Below are 16275 nucleotides of genomic sequence, written 5' to 3'. Positions count from 1 at the left end.
TCTACAAATCTGGTCAAAGTGTATGGTATTTCCAAATATAAAAGACAGACGTAATAGGGCCCAACGGTGTCGCAGCAGACAGAGGACGGTTGGCTTTAGCACTTTACCAGGTCAGTTCAGCTCAATACCCATTTTTGAACTTTCTAGAGGAATGCGGGAAGTTGAGCGCTTGAGGCATTCTGTGTTTCTCGAGTATGTGATTTCATTAACTAGCCAGGTGTGAAATATTTAGGGAAAAGACTTCCGGTGGATCAGAGGCCAGCAACTGGTCGCCCGTCATCGGCTAACACTATTTTGCAGATGACAGCCCCTACCTGCCCTTCTCCTCAGTTAACGTCGGCACTTCTTTTCCCCTTTTCCCCCTCTCGCTCCAAGGCACAGGCGGTGATGTCTCTAGCCCGAGTGCCGGGAAGGCAGAGATTGCACTGGCCATTACCGAAGAGATGAGTGGGCCAGTGTCCACGTTTTATTCTGCCGTGACGGTTTTATAGGATAGCAGCTTTTCCTCAGCGCCCTCGTTCCAAGTCCAGCCGGCACAACACCTCAACCGCGGATTTCCACCTTCGTTTCATCCGAGTCTGCAGCAGGATGAAATTTCTTCCAATATCGTCCATATGGTAGCGGCATGGGTGCATTCATACAGTCACAAACACAGGGGCCATGTTAATTTTCAGGGCTCAAGACTCCTCCACTGTTCCGGATCGTCGAAGATTGCAATAACCTCAGATGGCAATCGGACGCCAAGGTGCAGCGCGTTCTTCCTGATCTCATGAATCATGTCGGCTGTTTGCTTAAATCTGTGACTAAGAGCCGTCCCAAACCGACACAGCTCAGCGAACGCCTGCCTTGATTCGTCACTTTCTTCCAGTTGCGGAACCAAGATTTGAAGCCCCGTCTGTATGGCATCGACTATCTGACTGGGTATATGCTTGAGGCCATATGACTGACGATGGATGCGAAGACATTGCGCCGTTTCCTCGACAGACTTAACCTGGTAGAACCGGGCCTGTCGAACTGACTGTGGATGTTGAGGGTCATTCAAAATCTCAAACAGATGTATGATAGCCTGCAGACATTTTATTCTTCGCGAGGTATCAGCACAGGAACAACCACTAGGGTACATGCAACAGGAAGATAATAATGCTTACCGCAAGAGAAGGACTTGTGGGACCGGATTTGGTTGTATCTCGGGCACGCTCGGCCAGCGTTGCAGCCAAGCAGTCAAACGATCGAATGGGTCCTGAGCTTTTCTCCACAACTCGTCAAGATTGGTGCCGCGGCGTCTTTCAGAAATGAGTTTTTGGGCATCGACTAAGGTTCTGCTGAGCTCAGCAAGTCCCTCCCTGACTTCAGGGAGACGTGCTGGCTTTTTGTCATATGTGATTTTGTTTGAGCGAGGGTACGGTGTCCAGTCAAAGTCTTCGTTGCCACACAGTGTGACATCGGACGTGGGATATTCTAAGGGAGCAATCTTCTGCAGCTCAATCGACATTTGTCTACACCAATTGGTTAGACATTGCTCGTTTGTGTAAGGATGGGCAGCACTTACGAGCTCATGTTGAAGACACCCCAGGCAGTAATCGTACGAACACGTTCCATCTCTGGCAACATCTTCATTTTCGACACTGCTGGGGTATCAAAGAGTCCTATATCCTGTGCCAACCGAACGGCTTGGCTAAGCATCATCCAACTTTTCTTGACTCGTCCTTGGCATTTAAATCTGCCAAAAGTCAATATCGTGGACATGGCTGGTCTGCTACAAACCAGTGGATAACATACACACAGCACATCAAGAGGAGAGCCTGGATGTTAGGCAGGTCGTGGTCATCATCTTCGACTTCCCACAGTCTTTGTGCCTCATGGAAAAAATTCTGGCCGCGCGAGAATACGTTCTCGGGGATGGAAAAAACATCGGGGCTATCAGAATAGGTCTATCGGGGTTAGCTAATGGTTTCGCAGGGGGGTATATTTGCGAGATCCATACGCTGGCCATTGACAACAGGCTATTGACGAGAAGGGGCGTGCAGAACTCCGACCTTCGGTCGCCGAGTTTCATATGTTGCAGGAAGATGCGCTGGTCAAGGAACTGCGTACATGGGTGGTCCCAGGTGAAGTAGAGTGAGACTAGGTGCGAAACCAGATAATCATCATCTGTGACCTTTGTCCAGGGCTTTGCTGGCACCTCGAAGAGAGGTATGTCACAGAGGCTCTCCAGTGTGACACGAGCGTAAGGGCTAACTGTCGGCCATTGCGGAGGTTTCGTGTTTGGAATCTCTTCTGGTGAGCTTGCTACATTGCCAGGGTCCGACGGCCGTCTCACCCCGTTGCCCGAGGTTTCTATGGGATTCTCCCCATACTCTAAAATCGCCAATTTGCTGGCATTGGACAACTCTTGGGGGTCACCGAACGTCGTGGCCGGGCTTCCGACAGCATGGGCGATATCTTGGAACGGTGCCTTTTTCCGAATCAAGTCCATCACTTTGTCAAACTGGAGCTGGTCAGGCGACCCGAGGGTGCTTAACAAAGACTCTAGTAGATCTTTGTGGTTTGTGAGCTCTTGGATCGTCCGTTTGACGGCAACCTTTCGTCTGAGGTCTCGACTAGGATCGAAGTGACATTCGGTGTTGGTGGACCGACAAGCCTTGCACGGGGCATCCGGTCCAGAACACTATATTGAGCGAAACACAACAATTAGCCATTTTTTCTCCAAAATCTGGCACAAGCCAGAAAAAGAGAGAGAAAGGGAAAGAGAAAAAAAAGAAATCAACCGATGCACCAACTCACCTTCCTCTTTGCTGCCTTGCATGCCAGGCAAGCCGTAGAATTCTTCTTTGGCCTACTGACAGCGGTCGTCGTCTGCGGGGCGAACATGCGCGGCGGTCCCGGTGCCAGCGCCGGAAATTGTTTCGTGTTCTCGTGAGGGGTCATCTTCATTCCCAAAAAGATCAGCCTTGCGGACAATGGTTTTCAAAACAAAGTTGTGGTTCGAGATTGCTGACCGAAATATACCGCGGTTGAAGCTTCGGCAATGCGAGTCTGTTGATGAAGCAACGCTGACTTGATGTTTCGAGTGGTGCGGGCAGACGATCTTCTATACAGCACTGAAGCACGGTCCTAACGTTTCCTCTTATGGGCCATCGAATTCGACGTCTCCAACGTCTCACCAGTCCGATGTCAGGAAGGGGGTAAGTGTCATGTCGCTATGGTACGGGCGTCACGGTGCGGTGCGTTATTTACGCATGAGGGTGGGGCACGACTAAAAGAAACTATTCTGGAATCGGTGGAAATGTTCAAAGTCCACCTGCAGGTGACAATATCCCAAAAGCGAGAGGGTCGCGTTGGCAAACAGAAGGGGAGGTTCGACGCCCGTCACACAACCGGGGTAACCCGGTAGGCCAAGCTCGAATTCAACAATGATTGGAGGGCTAACAAATCCAGCAACTTATCAATACAAGCCGATGATATGCAGCGGATGGCGAAGGGGCCATCGAGTAGCCTGAGGGATACTGTCAAGAGATCCGGGAGATCAAGGACCGAATATGGAAAGCCCGGGGCCAGCTTGACCCAAAGCACGGGATACTCATCCAAAAAAGAATCAATGGCGAATCAGAAAAATAATAGAAAAAATGAAAAGAAAAAAAATGAAAAAATGAAAGAAAATGGGGAAAATCGAAAATCGAAAATGGAAAAATAATTGAGAAAAAAAAGGCACCGTCTAGGGATGTGTATCAATACGGGGGTACCCAAAAAGAGAAATCTTCTAACATTTGAATCTAGGGAGTGCGCAATCTTCTATGGTATGTACGGAGTATTGGACTATTTCGATGTCTTTCTCGGAATACATGCCGTCTTAGAATGGTGTGATCTTCTTTGGTCTTGTTCTACTCTAATGACCTTGACTATGACCTTTGACTATGACCTCGATTCTACTTTTCCCCCTGTCTGATTCTCTCTTGGCAAAAGACTAGGATCGGGGATGCCGCCACTTCAAATCTGTCAGGTTTCTTGGAGACTGAAGCCAGATTTGTTATCTTGTATAGGAAACCCCCATGTCAATCATATATACCTCCATAACCTCCACCTTTTCTTTTCGCTACTTTTCTTCAGGAACTAATTGGGGATGACATACAACATATTACAAGGGCAAAACTCACCCCCATGTCAATATTGTATCCTGGTAAGCATTTGTGGAGAATATCATTTTACTAACCAGCCACGCTCACGCCTGCAGCCTTCTAAGATGGGAATCTCGATTTCAACCTGGGCTTGGAAAAATGATCCAAAGGGCCAGGGTTCGCATGGAACAACATTTCCAGCACACCGGTTGATGGGATGGGACCACGAGATGTGCTCCAGGGCTGCTACGGAGGACGGAGTACACAGTACACGCTGTGGATCTCCATACGGAGTAGAATCTTGGAAGCTTGTCCCGTCCCAAAGTCTTTTCCGTTGTGGATCGAACCGGGATTTTCAACCAGAGGGAAGACTTCAGGAACATCTTCAATCTCACCAAGGACCGATCCCCTTTAGACTCAAATTATAATTCGATACTTCCCTGGATCCTTTATTGCGTACTCCGTACTCCGTACTCCGTAACGACATTCACCAAACTCTCTCGGCAAACCCCCTTCGGTTTTGATACATCCCCATAACTTCTTCCAACGTTTCTCATTGGCGGTTAAAACAACAGCCAATCGGAATCACTACAGGAAATGCATTTTCCTTTCTTGGCATTTTGTCAATCACTCTGAATCGCTCTGAATATCAAGCAACTGGCCTGGTTTACATTCTTTCTGGCGATGCTGCACTACTGCACTCGGATGTCAGACGTATCTGGCCGTTTGGGAGAAACTTTTCGTTCGAATATCTCTATTATATGTACTGATATACGTACAAGTATCGTATCTTGTATATTGTGTATACCACACTAGTAAGTAGTACTGACATATGGGATACCTTTCCCAAAACGACATCTCCCCGGCACTCTTCACCCAGATTCTCGGGCCGTTCCAACTAGTCTTTTCCTAGTGAGGTCCGCGCAGAAAGAAAAAATTTTTTTTTTTTTTTTTTTTTTTATCAAAAAATGAAAGAAAAAGAACCGAGAACGGTCAAGTAAACTTTCCGACTTTGAGCCTAGATGAACTATGCATGCTAGCGTCGCATACTGCCGCTCACGCGCCCGGTAAAGTGAAAATTAGGATAACGGATCTTTTGTTCCGTTCGTTTATATCCTATCGCTTGAGGTTGTTTAAATATAACACATCCATGGATATATGTACTTCGCCCCCCGCACAAGTTCCAGTCCTGGTTAGATACCGGGACCAGGGAGCCAGTGAGATCCGCTATGCGGCTGAGATCCCCTCTTTTTTCTCCCGTGTCTTGGGCATTGAATTCCCAACAATCTTTTTTTTTTTTCCTGCAACTAAAACACAGTACTCCGTACAGAAAGTTGTAAATTGGCTGCGATGTAACGTGGTCTACAAATGTCTATCACCCGCATATGTGATGAAAGCCCCCTCGCCTATCTAGGAGATAGCGCGAAAAGACTCCTGCCAATAGTAGAGTTAGCGCGATGCAGGACAAGAAAACGCGGTTATCCTATAGTTTTGCTGAGACGCTAACTTAGATTGTAATGTTCTGGGCCAGACCACTTTCAAACTTCGAGATTTGCATATGCTTATCTATATTTGGTTGGACCTTGTACCTTGTATACAAAGGATCTGTAGATCTGTATCTAGATTGATGTCATTTACTTTCTCACTTTCTCACTTTCTCATTCGGATAAAATATAGATCTCCTTTGGTTGGTCGGATGTGTTCACCGTTAGTGGACCCCGCTTTAACTAGGTTTACTATATTTGTCCAGATGACATTTTGAGATTTCCGGCTCATTTCAACTGGCATTTTCATATAATTCATATTATAATCTATATTCATACTATCGATAGAGTATTGATAGACCCTTCAATTAGCCTTTTTTATAATTCGAACCTTTTTTCTTTCTTTTTTCTTTTTTCTTCACTTCAGAGAACCACGGCCCGTCAATGCATTGCAGCTGTAGCGGGGTATTTAACTAATCTAGACCCCAGTCCTTTTTTGGCAAGGATTCGCCTTAGTACAATATAGTTAGTATTTGCTTTTGTTGTCCCAATAAACCCAGCTCTTGCATATCTCCACGGGTGGATTGGTTTCTGACACCTGCCATTCTACTTCCTACACAGATTACGCAGGCCATGTTTGCTATTTCCTTTCTTTTTTTTCTCGAACCACTTACGATATTTAGGATAAGATCAGCCAGCTGCAAGCACTGCGAGTCAAACAATACTGCCTGATCCTATATGTCATATTCCTGCTCAGTGTTTGGTTGGCTTTCATTTCGTGGCAAACCCCTTGATTCCAACCTGGTCGGTTCCGTATCCAATCGTCGGATCATCGGACTACCAACAAGCGATGCTTGCAGCATATGCACATGTTAGCATCCAGTCCGCATTATTGGCTTGAGGTATGTCACATATCATGGCAGTGCCATCCTTGAGGTTGGTCGATCACGCCTCTATCCGCTTAGATTGTACACGCAGGCCTCGTGGCGGCGATATCTGCCGACCAATTGCTCTGGTGCTAGCAGTCTCAGTTTTATCAAGGTCCCCAATAGATGTATTTGTTCTTTTTGTTGCATGTTGTAGGCAAACAACGAACCCGACATCCCCATCATTACTTATGTGTTGTATATTGTATCCTGGGTCGATAGTCTATCTTCTTGGCGCGTACTAGTCATTGCTCATGCCATGTTCTTTGCCTTTGCGCTCTGTCACCAATAGTCTGTCAGTCCCCGACACAATTAGAGTCGTAGAACTATCCGTGGCAAGATCATAGGGGTCAGCGCGCATTTGCCTTTTCGGTTAAGTATAATAAAAGGTGTATCCATAGGATATAACTATAGGAATAATACAGTAGAGATCTTCCCGCAACTTTTTCCATATCAACAAGTCTCCAGGATTCGATTAGATGAAATGCTGCTCGAAATATTAACGTCCCCGATCACGTCATCTGCAGTAGCTCTTCCATCAAGCACTATCCATTTTACATTCCACCCTTCATAGTTCCTATAATTGCATTTTCACCATGGCGTCTGGCTCTTCTGCCTTCCTCGTTCTTTATTAAAGGTAGTAGGATGGATCTTGGGTTTTCCATTTGCGGTGCTGTCTGTGAGAACCCTAATTGACCAAAATACTTATATCTGTAGGTCTGGAAGGCCTTTCTAGCAAGTTCTTCACTACTGCTAGTATGTCCAAGCCATACACAGACAGGAAAGAAGTCTGTCGGCGATTGGTATTTGGTCTTGTTTGGATGACTTGTGACCCGGTCGTATTTTTTAGTCAATGTCAACGTCATCCAAATCCTCAGTTGAGTCACATTACTAACCAAAGCTTCTATCTTAGGACACACAAAATAATGATTAAGTATTCAGAAGAGTTTCTATATACCGCACTGAGGACCGGAATGTCTCCGTATTGCATTCTAATTGCATTATGAAGGCCACTTGACCATACCCTGAAAGAGTCAGCTCCACGTTCAAGATAACGCTCTGCATAGGGCCATGATTTACAGAAGCTTGCGTCGTTGCATAAGAATCGCCTTAGCTAGTGATCAGCGTTGCCTCCGTGCAAAGATCTCCAGCGTCTCAATAGGATCGTCCAGCCAAGCCTTGCAAGCATTCATGTTGATGACTTCCGTACAATGATGCGTTAGTACCGGATACCGATAATGGACAGTTATAGTGGCCGTGGCAGTGGCAGTGGCTCTGACTTATTTGAGGAAATGAGGGAAGCAACACCGGCTGAAAGTCTCGTCTAGCATGTTGCCAGCAGACTGCCGTGGATGACAGCTGGCTCACTGCAGATATCATATGCGGGGTGCATGATCATGGCCGAGCTTTTCCCGTTAAGTTTCGTTGAATGACGCACGGATATATTCTCCGGTCCAACCAGTGTTAAGAGCATGAGGACCTGGAGTCGGATGGGGCTTTGGAATGAGGGGTCACGGTGTACCTAACCATTGCCCCTTACCTAGGTAGGATGTTAATGAGTGGCCTTTCTCTTTGTATGAGAATCTGACCGCCACGTGAGTGAATAGAGTTTGGTTGAATAGAGTTTCACGGGTAACGCATAGATGTTCCAAGGTCTCGAAATTGACATAGAACAAAGAAAGGAAATAAAGGAGATCAAACTGGGACTCAGTCCTCTTGTCTTGTTTGTTTTGGAACCAGTCGACTAGATATACAACTATTATATATAATATAGAAAGGCCAATAAAACCCAATGACTATATGATATCTATGCTACTCGATGTTAAGCTGTATAGTTGATTGTCGGTGGTCTAATTAAACAGCTTCTTTTAATCAGTGCGATAGTCGAGCGAGTTTCAAGGTGGTTGTTCGCTAGTTCGTCATGCGGTGCGGTATCATTCAGCTACCCAGGATTGGTATAGGTTGGGGTACAAAGATCCTGTATTATTTTCGGGTGTTCGATGATGCCTTGTTTTTCTATGCTTGATCAATTGCATATACTATATATAGTTGTGTATCCTGTAGAACTTAATATGCTTCTTGTACATTACCTAAAGCAGAGCTTGAGGCTGTGAAGGATGCAAGGATTGGACATACTAAAAAGCCAAGACCCTCAACTTAGTTACACAAATCAGCAAGATCTTGCAAATCAGTATGAACGATACCCTAAGAATATGAAATCCTAGAACGTCAATTGTGGAAGACCACACAATATTGTAAGTGAAGTATATCGATATCAACGCGGCTAGCCTCGGAAATGCCACAAGTGGGCCCCGAGATAGCCAATATTTGACCCCTCAAAGAATTGCTCATAGTAGAGTCCAACGTGAGTTTTACTAGTAGTCGGAAAGTTGATTGGAGTCCTAGAGAAAGCAATCCCTTTTCAACATATCCAACAAATGTTTGTACAACGTGTGTGTAATGTGAGCAATGTTTCTGGTGGCAAAATAGAGCGAGCCGACATCCCCGGGAACCGTTCGGCGATAGAAAACTTTTTTTTTTCGGGTCGACGATGGTTAAGAGGGGCATTCCAAGGTTCTCCGGGGCAAACCGATTTTTTTTTATAAAGAACAATGGGGATCCGTTTTCGTGAAATGCATATTCTAAAAAGGTAGGCCCGTTTTAGTCTTTTTACCCCCTTGAGATCATCCGTTGACCGTCAGTGACTCACAGAACCTCTCCTCCCCCACATTCAAGGAAAAGAACCTTGATCATACCACCATATCATCATGGGTTCTGTTGCTGCTAACGTTGCTGAGCTGGACGGCTCCAAATTCAACATCACTCGCTCTACCAACCTACGCGATGTGCCTTTGCCCGGCTCCCCAGAGGAGCTGAGCCACTCCCACTGCACTGACCACATGGTTACCGTGAAATGGACCGCAGCCAACGGCTGGGAGACCCCCGAGGTCAAGCCCTACCAGAACCTCAGCATCCCGCCCACGGCATCGGTGCTGCACTATGCCACCGAGTGCTTCGAGGGCATGAAGGTGTACCGCGGATACGACGGCAAGCTGCGCCTGTTCCGCCCCGATTGCAACGGCGAGCGTTTGAACTCCAGCTCGCAGCGGTCCTCGCTGCCCGGATTCAAGTACGACGAGGTGAAGAAGCTGGTCGCCAAGCTGTTGCAGATCGACGGCCCTCGTATGTTCCAATATCGGCGGCATTTGCCTACAATATAAATGAGAGCTATTCACTAACAATCATCTTTAGGCTGGCTCCCCAACCCCGGTTCTTTCCTCTACATCCGTCCCACCGTTATCGGTAACGGTCCCCACCTCGGCGTCCAAGTGCCCAAGGAAGCCCTCCTCTTCATTATTGCCGTCCCATGGCCCGACTTCACGAAAATGAAGAAGGACCCCGAAGCCGAGCCCCGCAAGGGTCTTAGACTCTACGCCTCTTCCCCCGATACCATCCGTGCCTGGCCCGGCGGCTTCGGCTACGCCAAGCTCGGTGCGAACTACGGTCCTTCCCTGCAGGCCCACGGCAAGGCCCAGGCCCTGGGCTTCGATCAGATCCTGTGGCTGTTCGGCCCGGACCGTCAGGTCACCGAGGCTGGCGCCAGTAACTTCTTTATTATCTGGCACAACACCGAAGGCAAGCTGGAGCTTGTTACTGCTCCACTGGAGAACCAGCTTATTCTGCCCGGTGTTACCCGTCGCAGCGTTTTGGAACTCGTGCGCGAGCGTTTGTCGCAGAACTTTGTTGGCAAGCTTGCGCCGCTTGAGGCTGTGGAGCGCACTTTGACCATTGATGATATTGAGAAGGCCTCCAAGGAGGGCCGCATTGTTGAGTCGTTCGTTTCTGGCACTGCTGTAAGTTTGATAATTGTCTGGTTCTTCGTCGGAGTCCATATGCTAACATCACACCCATCAGTACTTCATTACTCCTGTTGCCATGATCCAGAACGAGAACACCGATATCAACACCTTGGGTGCGAATGGCGAGCCTGCTGGGTATGCTGCGCAGATCAAGTCGTGGCTCGAGGCTATTATGTTCGGCAAGGAAGAGCATGACTGGGCTTACACCATCGAGAACGAGGAAAAATAGATGGACAAAACGTTGGTAGATGATTTTAGACTTAGACTCGCTGTTCGGTTGATGCCTCATGGGCGGGTTTGTGAAGCTTAGCATCGTCGGTATCTTTGATGCTAGGGTTGGACTGTATATAGATTTTAGACCGCATTTATAGAATACCGGCCTGTTTCATTTAATGTTTGTCATTTGGCTATTAATATATTTGCAGAATGTAAACAAGACGCCAGTAAATGCACCTGAGAACTGGATATCAAATAGAAATCGTAGCAATTACTTTACATATTCTCATCAGTGCGCAGAAATAGAACCAAATTCGATGTCCTAATCTCGCATCTCACATATCGACAATCATCGGAGCGTACTCTCCAGTCTCATCGTCTTCGTCATTCCCATCCCAGTCCATTTCGACCTGCTCACCATCCTCCAATTGGAGCATACCGCGGCGAACGACAGCCCCACGACGCAGCTCCCAGTCATATTCTGCCTTCACCCATTCTTCAAGCTTGTCAAGCTCCAACTTCACTTCGGATCCAGTATCGACAACGAGGTCATCGACCGACTGACGAAGCTTCATGAGGAGATTGCGCAAGAACGCCCCGCCCTCATCACCATCAATCTCAAACAGTCCACCATCAACATCGTCGCATCGCTGCAGCTGCAGCGATAGTATCCGAAGAACTTCACTCATAAACGCCTCTCTATCCAAGATTGCACTCCGGGATGTAAGAATCAGCTCAAGAAGCCGCTTCCACTGCTGCAAACACGAGTAATTCATCATAGTTAGCACCATGAGGAACGTAAACTGCAGTTCTCCCAGCAACTGATTCCCCCCAGAAGTCTCCCCAGCATACCGATCGATCAAGTCTCCCAAAGCCCAAGATCGATCCTTCGCAGCTTCCGTCCTTTCACGCCCGACAGCGCCTTCTCTCCACGTCCGCTTCAAATCAACGGGAATGAAGCCGAATTCCCGTTCCGGTTCCTCGCTCATTTCCGGCCCATGCAACGCTTCAGCTGGCGAGTCGACGCCGGGAATATGATCCGCGTCCCGGTTGGCCGTTGAAGCAGACGACAACACCCATCGCGGACGACCGTCCACATCAATCTCCGGGTCCCCAATAACGCGCGATAGAAGAGTCGGTGAGATCCGGTCCGTTAGTCCAGACCAATCCCTCCGCCCGCTCTCTTCGGTTTGCGCATCGTCTTCGGTCTGGATGCGAGCTTCGATTTGGGGTTTGGGTTGGTCTTCCTCGTTCTTCTCGTCTTGTTCTGATTCCGTCGCGGGCTTGACAAGCATAGAGGGCGCAATCCGGCTGCGATATTTGAATAACCCTCCACTTTGCCACACAGAACCTAGATTTGCTTTGTAGCGCATGCTCTCCTGGCGAGCGGAGTCGCTCTCACTGTCCAGTGCTACTAGGGACTCTGTGTTTGCGTCCCATTTCCATATGTAGATCTCCGAGCCCAGTGCGGCTTGGGTTCCGTTTTTATTTCGGCCTTGCGGAACGAGCGCTGTGTCGTTGCTACCTTTCCCTGCGGTGGTGATGTCACCGATATAGAACCATGCACCGCTGCGCAGAGAGAGCGTCTCTGTTGCGCCGGTGTAGAGGAAGTGCCATCCCGGGGAAAGGTCGCGGATTCCGTGGAAGTTGGGGGTTGATGTGAAGGTTATGAGGTCGATGCCGACGAGCGTTTTTGGAGGAAGGTCTGGGAGGAGGATTGTTGGGGTTGGCTGGTGGGTGGACATTGTGCCCGTGTGCGGATTCGAGGGCTTTGTGCTTAGGATTGCGCACAGGTTGGAGCTTTGAGGAGGGGGAATTTGGAAGCGATTGCGTAGTTTGGCCCGAGCTGTCGGATAAGCACCGTTCTATCTTTGATTTTTTGATTTTTTTATTTTTTATGGTTATCCCGAGGTCCGCAACCCGACTTAGCTTAGATCTTACCTAGGTATCTACTTAGAACATCATAGAATTGCCCAACTATATCCGTTGTCAAGCTGTGTTAGTTCATTGCAGTATTATGAGGACCAATCTTTGTTTTAGAGATATAAGAATCTATGGCCTCAAGCAGCTATATCACCAAGGAAGATACAGAATCAACCTTCCTGTATCACAACACTCCATGCTCCTCCCACATGCCGGGTTTCGTAAATGTAGATATGCTACAACTACTATCCCTACGACTGAGCTCATCAGGAGCTTACAATAACCCAAAATATATAGGTAAAGTTGTTGATTTAGCACTACCTAATCCAACAGCAACACCCAAGAGAGTTGATTTTCAGCGTATGAAAAAAATTGAAGACCAGGCGATCAAGGCCGTTCCTCGCGTTTATTCCATCCACAGATGCAGGAGAAGCCCGCAAATAGCCTCCAATCCAGCGATGCAATGACTTGCAAGGGGAAGGGAAAAACCAAGCACACGCTCACAGACGGCGACCACGGCGACCACCCTTGCGACGGGTAGAGTCGGAGGGGGTGGGGGTGACGTCCTCAATGCGACCGATGCGCATGCCGGAGCGGGCAAGGGCACGGAGGGCAGACTGGGCACCGGGACCGGGGGTCTTGGTGCCGTTACCACCAGTGGCACGGATCTTGATGTGGAGGGCGTTGATGCCGAGCTCCTTGCAGCGGACAGCGACGTCCTGAGCAGCCAACATGGCGGCGTAGGGGGAAGACTCGTCACGGTCAGCCTTGACCTTCATACCACCGGTGACACGGCAGATGGTTTCGCGACCACTGTAATAAAAAAAACTTGTCAGCCAACATCATCCTTCATGTTACGTTTGTCTCGACTGCGCTCGATTCCAACTCCAATTGGGTGATTCGACTCCAATTGGGTGATTCGAATGCGACAGAATTGCGGGTGTGGAGGCCGACTCACGAGAGATCGGTAACGTGAACGAAGGTATCGTTGAAGGAGGCGAAGATGCGGGCAACGCCGAAAACGAGCTTGCCTGCGTAGCGTTAGACCTCATGTTTTCCCAACTTCTTCAACTCGAATTTTGTTCATGACATACCATCACCGGCGAGAGGGCCGAGGGAGACGTTCTCCTTAGCGGCGGCGGGAGCCTTGGTCTTGGGGGCCATTGCGACTGTTGTTGGTGGTTAGTGTGGATGGAATACAGAGAAGAAGGAAAAGTCGGATCTGATCCCACCTGGGATGTTGAAAAAAGTGGGTGTGTGCCCTAGGAAGAATTACGCACTCTGATTGGTTCGCAATATCAAGCGAGTTGGCTGCCTCAGGCTCCAAGGTGCTACATTATATCCGGATTTCTAGTCGGCCCGGTGGGCGGTGAAGCTCTTAGCTCCGCTCAGTATTTAAATTTTTCGTTTGCCCAACTGAATTCCTTCCGACATTGCAATTGATCTTCCCAGCCTTGAGCAGCTTAGAAGTTTGGACCCCAAAACGGTTCCAAACAACCTCTAGTGGTTATCATTGTCATTGGCTTTAAGGGCCACACCTTATTTCCCGGAAGTTACAGGCCCGTTCGTCGCGATGGGTCGCACCAAAGAAGATGCCTCGATTGGCATCATTGGTATGGGCGACATGGGCAAGATGTATGCCCAACGCCTGAGCGATGCAGGATGGAGGTAACTGGCCCCTTCTTCGACAACACAGTTCCGATATGCCTCAAATGGTAAGCTTTTATCCCATCCTTCTTTCTCTGCCCATCCCCCTCGAATGATGACATGAGTGCATTTGGCTCGAGTATGGTTTGGCTGGCGCTGTTACACCATTCTGGTTGATGGCTAACCAGCCGGCTGTCGGTGATGTTACACCCACGCTACCTTAATTTTTATTTGTCTGATACTGTTCAACCTCACTCTACATACCTTCACTTTTCTGTTTGGAAACATACACTAACAAGTGAAAAGATTTTACAGATTCGCATTGGGCCTCATAATACCTAATATTAGACCTGCTAACTTGCATTTTGATATCAAGGATAAACGCGTGTGATAGACCTGAGAATTTTGAATCTTTAAAACAAGAGTTCGCTTCTCAAGTACGTCCCCCGGCTGGGATCATGCCACTCAAAGCTCAAGAAGCTCATTGTATATATAGAAAGGAGTCACCATATTCCCCAATGGACATCTCGTGTCAAGAATTAGCGATTACATTCTGTACAGTGTAGAGGCTGGAGTCATCGATAAGGTCGTGGCGGAGTACGGGTTATGTATGTGTCGAACCAGGGCCCTGGTGCTTCTAACCAAAGTACATTCTGACTCGGATTCAAGCAACCAAGGTCGGCGCCATCGTCGGTGGTCAAACGTCCTGCAAAGCTCCAGAGCTCGCCGCATTCGAAAAACACCTGCCCCCCGATGTAGAGATTGTATCTTGCCATTCGCTACACGGCCCCAAAGTGAATCCGCAAGGTCAGCCTCTGGTATGGCCTACCTCACGCCTTATACTCTCTGGACCATGCATTAGTAACAGTGATCTAGGTCTTCATCCAACACAGAGCCTCTGATGACAGCCTCAAATTCGTTGAATCCATCCTCTCCTCGTTCGGCTCCAAACATGTCCATCTCACCGGCGAGATGCACGACCGCATCACCGCGGATACACAGGCTGTCACCCATGCTGCTTTCCTGAGCATGGGAACCGCCTGGCAGGCCAACAATCAGTTCCCCTGGGAGCATGGACGATGGGTGGGCGGTATCGAGAATGTCAAGATCAATATCACCTTGCGCATCTACTCGAACAAATGGCACGTCTATGCCGGTCTCGCCATCCTCAACCCAGCGGCGAAGCAGCAGATTCGCCAGTACGCCGAGTCTGTCACTGACTTGTACAAACTGATGATTGGAGGACAGAGGGAGGAGCTCAAGCGTCGGGTTAAGGCTGCAGGTGCATCAGTTTTCAGACCTGGCTCCGAAGGACAAGACCTGTTGTTGAAGGACGAGGTACTGGATCGGTTCTCTCTGTCCAATCGGCCGCGTGAGAAGGCACCACCGAACAGCCATCTCAGTCTGCTTGCTATTGTTGACTGCTGGTCGAAACTCGGGATTGTCCCTTATGATCATATGATCTGTTCCACACCGGTGTGTATCCAGTCATGGAGAGGATATTGCCAGATTGTGGTTATATTAACATCGTGCAGCTTTTCCGTCTCTGGTTGGGTGTGACCGAATACTTGTTCCGCAACCAGGACCTCCTCGATGAGGCACTGGATACCGCAATTGATGACAAGACCTTCCGCTCGGATGATTTGGAATTCACGTTTGCTGCAAGGGTATGTTTTGGACAGTGTCCCCGGCGCCTGTAGGCGTGTAGGATTTGCAGTCAATGCTAACATGATGCTTTCACCAGGCATGGTCTGACTGTGTTTCTTTCGGTGACTTTGAGTCCTACCGACACCGGTTTGAGCGGATTGCGGAGTACTTCGCACCGCGTTTCCCCGAAGCTGCCACGCTTGGCAATGAGATGATGAAGACCATCCTGGAGAAGACCACCTCCAATAACTAACGAACTGATAACGGCGTGAGATACCTACATGTAGGTACTCCCGTGGGTGCATTTTTATCAGTATGAGCAAGACTGGAAAGGAAGGTCGAGATACCAAGTAGCTTTAACAGAATGTATGATCCTGGGATTCCATTGTAAATTAAATCAAAATCAATTGAATGATAACTGTTCTTCAATAAAAGAGTAAACCTCAGCAGGAACACT

General features: G+C 48.3%; 5 protein-coding genes across 5 annotated transcripts; 2 read left to right on the top strand and 3 right to left on the bottom strand.

Annotated features, from left to right (window-relative positions):
- Nucleotides 1-670: 670 nt before the first annotated feature.
- On the bottom strand, nucleotides 671-2934 carry N7525_004307 (putative C6 transcription factor; the record flags this gene model as incomplete). The annotated part of the gene is made up of 6 exons (XM_061212980.1): nucleotides 671-1082; nucleotides 1149-1496; nucleotides 1550-1720; nucleotides 1780-1931; nucleotides 1985-2668; nucleotides 2785-2934. 6 exons carry the CDS (start codon nucleotides 2932-2934, stop codon nucleotides 671-673), a joined length of 1917 nt encoding a protein of 638 aa, XP_061070001.1.
- A 6359-nt stretch (nucleotides 2935-9293) lies between these two features.
- Nucleotides 9294-10614, top strand: N7525_004306 (branched-chain amino acid aminotransferase, cytosolic; the record flags this gene model as incomplete). Its single annotated transcript, XM_002565917.1, has 3 exons — nucleotides 9294-9708; nucleotides 9778-10379; nucleotides 10441-10614. 3 exons carry the CDS (start codon nucleotides 9294-9296, stop codon nucleotides 10612-10614), a joined length of 1191 nt encoding a protein of 396 aa, XP_002565963.1.
- Nucleotides 10615-10936: 322 nt separating this feature from the next.
- N7525_004305 (AAR2 splicing factor family protein) lies at nucleotides 10937-12346 on the bottom strand (the record flags this gene model as incomplete). Its single annotated transcript, XM_061212979.1, has 1 exon — nucleotides 10937-12346. One exon carries the CDS (start codon nucleotides 12344-12346, stop codon nucleotides 10937-10939), a length of 1410 nt encoding a protein of 469 aa, XP_061070000.1.
- A 678-nt stretch (nucleotides 12347-13024) lies between these two features.
- On the bottom strand, nucleotides 13025-13688 carry N7525_004304 (40S ribosomal protein uS11; the record flags this gene model as incomplete). The annotated part of the gene is made up of 3 exons (XM_002565919.1): nucleotides 13025-13337; nucleotides 13483-13555; nucleotides 13619-13688. The coding sequence occupies 3 exons, from the start codon at nucleotides 13686-13688 to the stop codon at nucleotides 13025-13027; spliced, it is 456 nt and encodes a 151-aa protein (XP_002565965.1).
- A 403-nt stretch (nucleotides 13689-14091) lies between these two features.
- N7525_004303 (prephenate dehydrogenase (NADP(+))) lies at nucleotides 14092-16095 on the top strand. The gene is made up of 7 exons (XM_061212978.1): nucleotides 14092-14192; nucleotides 14548-14608; nucleotides 14668-14779; nucleotides 14841-14989; nucleotides 15048-15647; nucleotides 15707-15838; nucleotides 15916-16095. The coding sequence occupies exons 1-7, from the start codon at nucleotides 14098-14100 to the stop codon at nucleotides 16069-16071; spliced, it is 1305 nt and encodes a 434-aa protein (XP_061069999.1). The 5' UTR covers nucleotides 14092-14097; the 3' UTR covers nucleotides 16072-16095.
- Nucleotides 16096-16275: the final 180 nt, after the last annotated feature.

The sequence above is a fragment of the Penicillium rubens genome, assembly GCF_028828025.1.
Source record: "Penicillium rubens strain IBT 27055 chromosome Unknown utg000002l_segment0_segment0, whole genome shotgun sequence".
Taxonomy (NCBI): Eukaryota; Fungi; Ascomycota; class Eurotiomycetes; order Eurotiales; family Aspergillaceae; genus Penicillium; species Penicillium rubens.
The sequence above is the reverse complement of the archived record's forward strand: the minus strand, read 5'-3'. Positions and strand labels throughout refer to the sequence as shown.

What these genes read in the sequence shown, in the direction of transcription:
- N7525_004303 (XM_061212978.1), top strand. Translation starts at nt 14,098, where the DNA reads ATGGGTCGCACCAAAGAAGATGCCTCGATTGGCATCATTGGTATGGGC. An exon ending in ATCCGCAAGGTCAGCCTCTG is followed by an intron (nt 14,990 to 15,047) that starts GTATGGCCTACC and finishes ACAGTGATCTAG; the next exon opens with GTCTTCATCCAACACAGAGC. An exon ending in ATATGATCTGTTCCACACCG is followed by an intron (nt 15,648 to 15,706) that starts GTGTGTATCCAG and finishes AACATCGTGCAG; the next exon opens with CTTTTCCGTCTCTGGTTGGG.